The sequence below is a fragment of the Polypterus senegalus genome, chromosome 3, assembly GCF_016835505.1.
Source record: "Polypterus senegalus isolate Bchr_013 chromosome 3, ASM1683550v1, whole genome shotgun sequence".
In the NCBI taxonomy this organism is placed as follows: Eukaryota; Metazoa; Chordata; class Cladistia; order Polypteriformes; family Polypteridae; genus Polypterus; species Polypterus senegalus.
The window spans coordinates 113,239,047-113,251,439 of NC_053156.1; the positions used below are offsets into that span (position 1 = coordinate 113,239,047).

Below are 12,393 nucleotides of genomic sequence, written 5' to 3' on the forward strand. Positions count from 1 at the left end.
CTGTAGTCTTGCGTCAACTCTATCTGAATTGCGATCACATTTGAAAAAATATATCTTTTCAAGTTCTATTTAGTCCATATGTGTCAAACTCAAGGGCAGCGGGCCACATCCGCCCGGCGTAATTATATCCGCCCGAGATCATTTTATATACTGTATTATTGTTATTAAAGTCCGGGTATATGAAGCGCTGGTAACACAATAAACTACAGATCCCATAATGCAGCGCTTCAGCTGCCTTGCCGAACAGTTACCGCGTTAATCAAGTCTACCTTAAGATGCTGCAAGTTATTGCGAAGCTAGCTCACACGATGCTGAAGAGAAAAGTTGATTCTGAAAATAGAGCCTTTAAAACCGATGGGAGGCTGAGTATATGTTTACTGAACCCGTGTGTCTCATTTGTGGAGCTAATGTGGCTGTAATTACAGAATTTAATCTAAGACGGCACTATAAAACAAAACATCAGGGTAACCTGAAAGACCTGAATGCAATGCAGAAGATACAGAAAGCAGAAGAATTAAATAAGAATCTGACACTTCAGCGGACGTTTTTACCCGTGCACAATCACAAAGTGATTTCAATTGAGCTGCTTTTATGGGAGACACAACCACTTGCCCCACTTTCCCTATTACCAAGTAATGTTAAACCAAGTCGTCACTACGGTGTTCCCAAATCGCACTTTGCTGATAAACTGAGCGCACTGAGTTTGCACGGCGCTTTGGTGACTTTGAAGAACAAAAAAAGTCCGTCTACATGCGGCTCGAACCTTGTGCATGTTTGGTAGCACATATCTGTGTGAGAAGCTCTTCTCAGTGATAAAGACTAACAAAACAGCACACAGGAGTCACCTCACTGATGAGCACCTGCAATCCATCCTGAGAATCTCCACAACACAGAACCTCACACCAAACAGAAACGAACCTGTTGCCAAAAAAAGATGCCAGGCGTCCAGCTCTAAAATGACATATGAGCAAAGACAACTGAATGATTTGATTTGTTATTGCTGAAAGGAACACATTTTATTTATATTTCTAGGTTTTGTTATGCAGCATGTTCATATTTGAATTTGTATAATTTTGACAGGATATATTTTTATGGAGAGCAAAATCTTTTGGGATATTTAAAATCTAAGTTTATTTTTTATAAAATATAAAATTACATAAGAGTAAAGAAATTTGAATGTTTGTTCTTTTAATGTTTACTTTATTTCTAACTTGTATAATTTAGACAGGATATATTTTTATGGAGAGCAAAATATTATAAGTTGTTTAAGGTTTGAGTTGATTTATTCAGGAATAATATTCCTGTCTGTTTTACCATTCCTACCAAAGATATTTCTGTCGACTAAATAAAAATTCCTTCTATTTAAAATTTAAATAGAACTTGAACAAATACGATAGTTCATAATATCCACGCAGACTTGCACGTAAGAGCGGGTGTCATCCGTTTTAACAAACAGCGTATTGCACTGATACAAAATAGCTGTGTGTGTATATATGTAGATATGTATGTATATGTATATATATGTTTATATATGTGTGTGTGTATGTATGTATATATATATACTGTATATATGTATTTGTGTGTATATATGTGTGTGTATGTATGTATATGTGTGTATATATGTGTGTGTATGTATGTGTATATGTATAGATATGTATATATATATATGTTTGTGTGTGTGTGTAAATATATATATATATATATTTATATTTATATTTATATTTATATATATATGTATGACAACAACACTCATCACTCACAACAGTGACAAAACAATAACATTGACAATCATGTTACGTTATTTTCAAAATGTTTCCTTTTCTTTTTCATTGCTTCTTTAACACACTACTTCTCCGCTGCGAAGCGCGGGTATTTTGCTAGTGAGCAATAAATGAACAATTTATAATAATGAACAATAAATGAAGAAAAAGTGTCTGATCCATATTCATCATTTCCATATATATTGTTGGAGTGCTTTAAAAATCCAGGGTTCAAGATTATTTGGAATTTGAGCATCTTTCCTATGAAAGTTTTGTCAGCTTAAATTTGGTAATGTCTCACAGCAGTTGTCGTACTAAGGAATTATAATTGCACAATAATATAAAGATCTACTGAAATGTAATTATACCAACCTGGTGAAATGTGTTAAACAAGAACCTATCAACTAGCCATGTGTTTTTCTTACATCAGGTATGTAATTAACGCAGTTAAAATAAATTCCTTGCCAAAATTTCTCATTGTTTTTTAGTGAATTCCAAAATACTGCATATTAAAAATATATTTTTTTTAAATCAGATGCAAATGTATGTTGTTCATTTGGAATATGAAAAGACCAGATTTAAAAAGGATACTAGAAGTAAATTTTCAGGGATTTAAAAAAATAAGTGAATCTACATTACCCAACTTTCAACCACCTTTTTATTGATATGCATATTGAAACACCATGGAAGGAATTAGAAAAAATATTTTTACTTGCTTGAATAGCCATGGAGAGGAAATGTTTTGCCTTGTTAGCCTACTTTAAACTAGTGAACTATGCAGTCTAATGTGCACCACCTACTATTATTTATCACCACCTGATCAGAAATCTAGTAATTAAACACTAAATTAGACTCTAATACCATAGTAGGAGGGCCTTCATTGCCAAGGTTTTGTAATCATTTGTGCTCCCAGAATTCAATTATATATTTCCCAAATCTCTTAAGTACACAAAAGTATGCAATATGGTCAGTATTGGGACATTTGGTGATTTGCAGGTTGACAATATTATTTGCCTCTTTTGAACTGTGCCTCAAATGTAAACTTGCCTTGAAACATTTTGTTAACTACAAGCAAGCTGAAGGCTTTTCTAAAAGCAACCAAGTCAACTTTATTAACCTTCTGTAGAAATTATACTTTCTACCTGGAATATAAAAACAATCACATCGTGAAATATACAAAATAGAGTAGAGACATTAATATTACTGCAAACCCAGGAACATTTTTCACAACCATAGCTGGACCAATGAACACTGAATGAACATTAGATATGTCTTATCACACACCTGTGATCAATGATTGCCTGTATGGAAATAGCTAAAAGAGTAGGAAACATGGGAAAGGAGATAAACATAGTGACATTTATAAAATCAGACAGTTTGGCCTGACATAATATGCAAAAAATGTAGAGAACAATATTATACACCTTATTTAAAAAATGTTTAATGATTGGGTGGCCAGCAATGTTGGTGACATGACCCCAACTGGGCTGCTGATCAGTAGTTAGTTAGTTAGGACTCTCAATGCGAGTACATCCTCCTACTACATTCTGCACATAAACAGAGACAGGAACCAAGATAAGTTTAGGTTGAATATCAAGGTCTCGACTTTTCTCAAGCACATCAGAAGAACTTGCTTATTTTGCACCATTCAGATAATGCCATCTTTCTTCCAAAGCAAGCCTAATTAGTAATATTTCTCAGTTGATAACAGTATAGCCTTTACAGGAATTTTAAGTGTTGGATAATAAAAGCAGTGGGACTAACCTGTGAGTGTCAGATGACCACTGAGATGAATTTGCTTTCATTCTGACAATTGAGGCTTCTGCTTTGATTTATGTATGTAAGCTGAAAGCTTGCACATGTGAAAATATGTGCACTTCATCATTAGGTCCTTTCTTTAACTGATTTGAATCCTTCAACGTAGATTACTTCCTTTATCTAAAATAGGTGTGTGACCATTAATGGGGAGACAGGGATCAGGTTTGAAGAGTGCTTTGTGAGAGAGTATTTGTTTAATTAAGATCGGCAACAAACAAGATACAACTGGGATGAAGTCTGAATCCAAATACGAACCTCGGTTCACGACCATAATTCGTTCCAAAACTCTGGTCGTATACCGATTTGGTTGTGAACCAAAGCAATTTCCCCCATAGGATTGTATGTAAATACAATTAATCCGTTCCAGACCATACGAACTGCATGTAAATATATATATTTTTTTAAGCTTTTAAGCACAAATATAGTTAATTAAACCATAGAATGCACAGCATAATAGGAAACTAAATGATAACACTGAGAAAACCTTAAACAACAGAGAAAACTAACACTACAATAATTTGCGCTATAGCGCTACCAACCGCTGGCTAAAAGCATTTTTTAATGAGTTTTAAGCACAGGAAAAAAATGAACATTTGAAAAAATCCGTAATTTAATAAACCATCAAGAAAAATAATATTGCAACAATGCACACTACGAACCAATCGCTGGAAACAGAAGTGAAAACAAAATCAAGCCCAGTGCATTCTTTAACTGCCTTCCTACCTTAATGCATCCAGCTCTCTGTCGCACTGCCTGTGTGTCTGCACTCTTTGCGCTGCCTGTGTGTGTCTGGCGCTGCCTCTGTGTGTGTGTGTCTGGCGCTCTCTCCTGCACTGCCTGTGTGTGCCCGCATGCCTCTCTCGCGCTGCCTGTGTGTGTATGCGCTGCCTGTGTGTGTGCGTGTGTGTGTGCGCTGTCTCTCTTGCTCTCTCTCTCTCTCTCTCTCTCTCTCTCTTGCTCGCTCACTCGCTGCGCAGGAAATGCACAGGGAGAGACTGAACATGTACAAACCGAAAGGGAAACTGGCTTGTTCGTATACCGAGTGTGTGGTCGTGAACCGAGGCAAAAGTTTGGCGAACTTTTTGGTCGTAATCCGAGTTGTATGTGTACCGAGACGTTCGTGGACCGAGGTACAGAGTTGAACAAAACAAGCAGAGAATTAAACATATCAAATGAGTAAAAAGAATCATGAAGTGAGTTAAGAGAAAATAGCTCAAGTCAAATTGTCAATGTTATGTGGCACCTCAATTCATAAAGGGGGTTGTGATGACACTTAATGGGGATGATGTGACATCAGAGGCATAAAAGAAGCTACCAAAAGACGTAGACAGATAAAAAACAAAACACATGCAAACAACATAGCATCTAGGATTTAATTTAATCAGTTAGGCTTTATTTATGTGTAAAAGTCTTTCAAATGACATAGGATGACTTATTTTTCATTTGACAGAATATAAAAGATGGGTTGATGAAGTATATTCAGCAAGTTGATACAGAAAACTTGGATGTCATCAGCTACCCTGAGTGGCTTCCTGCTGTACACAATCTTTGCTTCTTGCATTGTGCTGTGAGAATTCGAGCCACATGTGGGGGTATTGTGGGCTGGAACTGCAAGAAAAATATGACGTTTGGAATTCAAGAATATCTGGTAGGGTCTTATGTTCACTGTCCATATTGTTTTGTTTGTCATTGTACGTTTTGCTAAATAAATGTTAAGCTACATTCTAAATTATTAGAAAATAATTCATAATTCAGGAAGAGTAAATTTGATATTTTTCTATTTTTCACTTTTTAATCATTGGAACATAGTTGAAACAAATTTAAAGTGTCATCAAAGTAATGTGTTTGCCTTAATTGACCTATGGCTGGTGGATAGCTGCAACATGTAGTTCATAAACTATTGAATTTAAAGAAACTAAATTTAGGAAAACTATGAAAATCATCTATGGAGTTTCTAAACTGAAAAATAAATTGAAAAAGCAGTTGCTGGAAAAATAACTAATATTTGTAGTGATCAAAACAGATAAATGAAAACAATGCTGTGTACATTTGCAATGTGTTAGTTCACAAGCTTTATGAAATTTCCTTCAGTGAATGGGGTTTACTTTCCATATGCAGGATGCACTACAGGCCCTAACGGAGGAGTTTCACAATGAAGATTCTGAGACTGATGGAAAAGTCATATCCTGGACAGGGATTAGGTACCTCCTGACTGAGGTAAAATGGCACAGAGCAACAGCTGGAGTTTGTTTGTTTGTTTATTTTTAATTCTATTTTTGAGGAAGAATCATCATATCTGTGCCAATAAACCCAGGTACCTAAAGGTAGTTTATGTTCTGCAGATCATCTATGGAAGACACATAACAGATGAAAATGACAGACTTAGCTTGACTTCCCTAGTTGATTTTTGGATGAGTACCAGTGCAACTAAAAAGGATAATGACATTACAAAACGTAAGTGAGCACAAAAACTGGTATCAGTGCTAATTTTCTTTTAAACTCATCATGCTTATACATATTACCTTGTAAAGACAAGAAGGCTAGAAGACTGGGACAAAGGAAAATTACATTAAAGAGGCAAGATATAATTTTAAAATAAATCTGCAACTAAATGTTAATATAAAAAATACATGGATAAAAAGACAGTATCCAGTCTTGACCAATCAAACATTTCCTTTGTATATGGAATATGGCGCTTTAAATCAAGCTTGCACACAACTATTTCATTACATTGTGACAGTGAGGCTCTTGTCCACCTCTGCAACCCTCAGGTGCGACTCCAGACACTGGATAAAAGTCCAAGACTTTTATTAATTAACAATAATGTGCACAAAGCACCCTCCACACTACTCATAAGTTAAATAAACACTACAATAATATTCTCTCCTCCTTGCCCAGACACTTCGCCCCTCTACCTCCCAGCTCAGTTCAGTGTCAGGGCTTCCCCATAATCCTTTTATACACCCTGACCCGGAGGTGTACCTGCCCAATCAGTCCACAGTTCCTTATTCCTTCCGGGTGAGGGTAAACAGTCCTTTTCTTCAACACGGGAGCACGTTGTTCTTTCCTGTCACGTGACCGTGATGTACTCCCGGGTTATAGGGCACATAAGAGCCCACAAGCCCCCCTACAGTGACTCCTGGTGGCCCCCAAGGTATCCAGCAGGGATGTGTATAAACACTACATAGTCCATGAGGCCCTGCTGGAATTCGGGGCACGATCCTGCTGTCGGGAGAGCTCCTCCTGGCGGCCTGGGGGTAAGGGCCGGAGCACGAAGCCGGCAGTCCTTCACAACATGTATTATTAAGGTTTGAGATGTTCTCAAAAGCTTTGACCTGTGTACATTTCTTAGCTACTATTCTTGAGAATGGCCAGTCACTAATTAAATAAAATGTCTCTTTGTTTTACTTTTACCTTTCAGTGAGATATAGGATCCCAGCCGCTTTCTTTAGCAGCGGCACTCCAGTCAACATCCTAATACAAGCCCTTGATTCAATCCCTCGCTATTCATTAGACGTACCTGAAGGAGTCAGCCTGCACAATGCCCCCAATGTAAGTAGAGTACAATTTTGCTATTAGCATAAGATAGCAGAGCTTATTTCTTTTTTATTTATTCATTCTTTTGAGTTATGTCTTGTTTAGCTACACTTTGGGGACGAGTACTATGTAGCTAGTGAGCTGCATGGCCTCTATTCATCTCTGTCTCCATCTAGACTTAAAGAGTTCCCCTTGTCACAGACCTCTACAATTTTACCAGGTTTGTTTGTTTGCTAAATCCTACTTTTTTGAGATAAGGGAGACATGTTTTATGTAGTATGCTAACAAACATATTTTCTTCTTAATACCTTAGATTCTTCATCACATACAGGACATGGCCTCCAGAATGTCGCTCCAGTAACTCCTCTAACTTATTATCAACTGAAGTCACCCACAGAGCCAGAACTTTGGGAGATCTGCAGTAGTATTTTAACTAAACTTCCCAAGGGATGGAGCAAAGTACGTGACTTGTACTGCATTTAATTTATAGAATGTTCTTCTTGCTCTTTCACTTTATTTTTTAAACTGAATTTTAAACATTTAACTAAGGCAGCAAGTTTGGTTTTAGTGGGTTTTGTCTCATTTAAGAGTTTTGAATACAAATGCAGAATAATTTTAATTCCCCAGTTGTGTATTTGTGTTGTAGGATGTAATTAATGATCGACTTAAGAAACTGGGTGGAAATACACCATTCAACCTATTCATCAAGAAGGAGCTTAGCCATCTCATGAATGTTCTTTCAGAAGTGAGAAAAAATATTCAGGTATGAAAAGCACCTAAAAAATATTTTTAAGAAAAGATCATTTGACTCAAGCAAGATCACCTAGTATAATATCCGTAGAATATGTAAAATTAATTTATACAGTGGGTGTATATCAGGGGTCTCCAACTCTAGTCCTGGAAAGCTGCTGAGGCTGCAGGTTTTCTTTCTAACCTTTTTCTTAATTAGTGACCAGATTTTGCTGCTAATTAACTCTTTGCCTTAATTTTAATCGATGCACAACTTAAGACTCAGGCCCCTTAATTATTTATTTTTTCCCTAATTAGCAACAAAACAATATTAAGACACAGAATGAACCAACACATAAACAACAACCTGTGTCCATCACACAATAACTGAAAATAAAGAAAGGTAAAGGCCTCTGTAATGTTGAGCTGCTCAGGTCCACAAAACATTTTGACAGCGCATTTAACTAGCAACAAGAATTGGCTTCAAATTAAGAAACCGAATGAAATGAAAATGTTGGTTGGAGTTTGATTCCCCAATTTAGTTGGTCATCTGTTTACTTCACATCAAATTTATGTTTAGGTGCCATTTAAGGAAAAAAGAATCAATTCAACTGTCAGAGTCTCAAGAAAAGTCAATTAAAATAAAGAGAAATAGTTAATTAGCAGCAAAAACTGGTCACTAATTAAGAAAAGAGTTAGGATGAAAACTTGCAGCCACAGTAGCTCTCCAGGACTAGAGTTGGAGACCCCTGGTGTATCTGATTTGCAAAGCTTCCGAACATCAGTTAAAAAAGCCTTCCTATCGTGGCAATTTTTATGTGTTTGTTTTCTAAAGTTTTTGTGCTGAAGGTGCAATGTCTGATTTTAATTTGTTCAAAGCATCACATCAATCCACCTCTTTCATTTTCAAATAATGTTTTGTCTTATTTGGAGTTGGAATGAGGAAGCTAGGGTCTAACACCATTGAGATTAGTGTAAGGCACAATCTTATCCAGTTGTCAGGGGTTATCTTCTGTTTTGAACAAGCCATAGCAATCTGATCTGATGGTACAAAGGGAAATTACATTTAAGAGGCAAGATATCATTTTGAAACAAATCTACAACTAAATTTTAACCCCAGTAGAAACAATTCCTGGATAATGAATGCTGATTGGCCTTGATTGACTTGACTTTCATTATTCATAACATCATTTTCACTAAACGTGTGGGAAAATGTGTTTATAAGTTATTTTCTTCAAGGTTACCATGTATAGTTAACTGTTAATAATTTAAGTTCTTCGTCAGATGAAATAAGTGACTTTAAAATATGTATTTTGCATTATAAATTTTTAGCTTTGCTCTGTACATTGCCACAGAGTGGCACATACAGTTCACAAGACAAGAAGACACTCCTTCCAGCCTCCCCCACAAACTAAAATGACTCACACCTTTAGTTAGTTTAGTTTGTCTGATTTGTTTTGTTCAAACATTAAATATCTGACTGGTAGAACATGAATTGTTAATTGTAGACAATTAAGAACTGTACTGAAGCCTTGAATATATTTGGAGACCGCCTGCCTCCAGCAGAGCTGAGTGTGGCCAGAGACCTCATCCAGCAACGCGCTGCAAAGCACTGGCTTACCATTGGGAAGATGGCCTCTCCTGACCGATACTGGACAACTATGACCTGGATCAGTGATTTACAACAGCGGGTTCTGCACTTTGAGAAGATTCTGCAGCTGGTAAATTTATTTTATTTGGAAATCGTGTAAGCTGAACTTGATAGATGTGAAAGACTAAACATTGTAGTTATACTGCATATATATATGCATTTTATTGTATGTGAAGCAAGAAAAACGAATATAGTCATTTACCTCAAAAAGTTAGGTTTTATTTTTCTTGAAAGTAATTGTATTAAGAGTCAGGGAAAGGGTCTTAGGTCAGTATCTTTGACTTTTATTTGTGGGTTATGATTGTTGTTTTGGATTTTCTAGTCTTTTTAGATATTCAACCCTTGTTCATTCTTTGACTATTCTTTGTGTTGTCCCTTAGAAATATATTCATTTCTCAGATTTGTTTTTTGCACTGCTTGGAGTGTTCACAGCACAAAGTGTACCAAGGATCAACAGTTTGATTACAGTTAAATCTTTAATTTGTATTACTCCTTTCATAAGAAGCACAATCACAGAGTGTTTTATAGATCAGTTCATTTTAACTATTAATGTTTCAGGACCACAGTACACATAGGTAATAAAAACTAGTGAGTGAACAAGAAAACAAGTATCTAAATACTTATAGAATGTTATACTTCGGTAGGTTTTGATGTGACAATATATTTTTACTTTTGCTTTTGACTGATATTTTGCTTGTTGTTATTTTCAAAATTGAAAAAAACTAGCAATGCACCTGGTTGATTGATCTAAACTCTTTCATTAGTGATTGTTGGTATGACAGTATGTGACATAGCATGTTAAGGGTCCATGACAGACTAGAGCAGGTGCAGGGTATCGTAATGATAAAATTAGTGCATCACACCCCTTCTAAGTGTAGGTGTGTGCAGGTTGGATGTGCAATAACGGAGAACTTAATGGGGAATTGGTCTACACATGCATAAGATCAGTCAGCAGTGCCATCCCTTATTAACACTTGTGTCTTGGGAGCAGGAGTGTGCTTAGGGTTGGTTTTGCTGGGTGGAGGCATTGGCAGCGGTGGACGTACAGAGCACCCTTGCTGGGTGGAGCCTGGATTAGCAGCTGTTCGGGTGGAGCAGGGATTGGGGAAGCCTGTGAATAGCGTGGGAGTGACGGCAGTGACACGAGCCAAAAGAAAAGGGAGCCTGCACCTGCTGGTCGACGTCTCTCTGGGCTGTGAGGTCTGGATAGGATAAGCCAGAGAGACGTCAAGTTTAAAGAAAGGCACCAGGGCTTGTTGGATTTTAAAATGAGTTTCCTCCACTGCATTGTTTTAACCTTGTTTTTAATTGTTTTTTTTTTTTTACTATTTATTGATTTTAAAACTCCACAGCTAATTTTATGGATTATTTATTTGACAGTTTGGAGCACTGCACTTTGGACACTATTTGGTTTTGTTTTTAATAAAAGCACTGATTCAACTCTTTTGCATCTTCCCCTTGCTTCATGTGGTGTCCTCATTTGTACAGCTCATCCCACTCATGACTATCGAAGGTGTCAGGTTCAAGAGGCTCCCAAATGAGAAGAGAGAGGCACCATCACACAGACCTCTGGCCATTTTCTATTTTTTCCTAAATAAATGACCTAGTCAGCTTCTGTAGCCAAGGATCGGACTACACCCGACCTCCTTGGCCCCTCCCATAGGTGGTGAGCCCATGGGAAGGGGTACCCACATTGCCTCTTTGGGCTGTGCCCGGCCGAGCCCCATGGGTGCAGGCCCGACCACCGGGTGTAGGCCCAGCCACCAGGCGCTCGCCATCAAGCGACCTCAACGTCCTCAAAGCTCTGGATGTTGTAGGACTGTCTTGGTTGACATGTCTCTGCAACATTGCATGGACATCGGGGACAGTGCCTCTGGATTGGCAGACTGGGGTGGTGGTCCCCCTCTTTAAAATGGGGGACTGGAGGGTGTGTTCCAACTACAGAGGGATCATACTCCTCAGCCTCCCTGGAAAAGTCTATTCGGGGGTTCTGGAGAGGAGGATCAGTCAGATAGTCGAACCTCGGATTCAGGAGGAACATTGTGGTTTTTGTCCTGGTTGCGGAACAGTGGATCAGCTCTACACCCTTAGCAGAATCCTGGAGGGTTCATTGGGAGTTCGCCCAACCAGTCTACATGTGTTTTGTGGACTTGAAAAAGGCGTTCGAACGTGTCCGTCGGGGAATCCTGTGGGGGTTGCTCCGGGAGTATGGGGTACTAGACCCCCTGATGAGGGCTGTTCGGTCCCTGTACAACCGGTGTCAGAGTTTGGTCTGCATTGCCGGCAGTAAGTCAAGCCCGTTTCAGAACTTTTATGGACAGAATTTCTAGGTGCAGCCAGGGTGTTGAGGGGGTCCGGTGTGGTGGACTCAGGATTGGGTCACTGCTTTTTGCAGATGACGTTGTCCTGTTTGCTTCATCAGGCCATGATCTTCAGCTCTCTCTGAATCGGTTCGCAGCTGAGTGTGAAGCGGCTGGGATGGGACCAAATCCGAGACCATGGTCCTCAGCCGGAAAAGGATGGAGTGCCCTCTCAGGGTTGGGGGAGAGATCCTTCCCCAAATGGAGGAGTTCAAGTATCTTGGGATCTTGTTCACGAGTGAGGAAAGAATGGAGCGTGAGATCGACAGGCGGATCGGTGCGGCGTCCGCAGTGATGCGGGCTCTGCATTGGTCTGTCGTGGTGAAAAAGGAGCTGAGCCATAAGGCAAAGCTCTCAATTTACCAGTCGATCTACGTTCCTGCCCTCACCTATGGTCATGAGCTATGGGTAGTGACTGAAAGAACAAGATCGCGAATGCAAGCCTTAAAGATAGGGTGAGAAGCTCAGTTATCCGGGAGGGGCTCAGAGTAGAGCCACTTCTCCGCATCGAGAGGAGTCAGATGAGGTGGCTCGGGCA

General features: G+C 38.6%; 1 protein-coding gene across 1 annotated transcript in view; it reads left to right on the top strand.

The window, feature by feature from the left end:
* Positions 1-12,393, top strand: part of LOC120526593 (dynein heavy chain 5, axonemal-like) — a 259,504-nt gene that overhangs the window by 244,249 nt on the left and 2,862 nt on the right. Inside the window, exons 96-103 of the mRNA XM_039749755.1 lie at positions 5,029-5,226; positions 5,697-5,795; positions 5,921-6,032; positions 7,000-7,130; positions 7,221-7,335; positions 7,429-7,574; positions 7,762-7,878; positions 9,353-9,565. Coding sequence (XP_039605689.1) covers positions 5,029-5,226; positions 5,697-5,795; positions 5,921-6,032; positions 7,000-7,130; positions 7,221-7,335; positions 7,429-7,574; positions 7,762-7,878; positions 9,353-9,565 — 1,131 coding nt within the window. The remainder of the gene's footprint in view (positions 1-5,028; positions 5,227-5,696; positions 5,796-5,920; positions 6,033-6,999; positions 7,131-7,220; positions 7,336-7,428; positions 7,575-7,761; positions 7,879-9,352; positions 9,566-12,393) is intronic.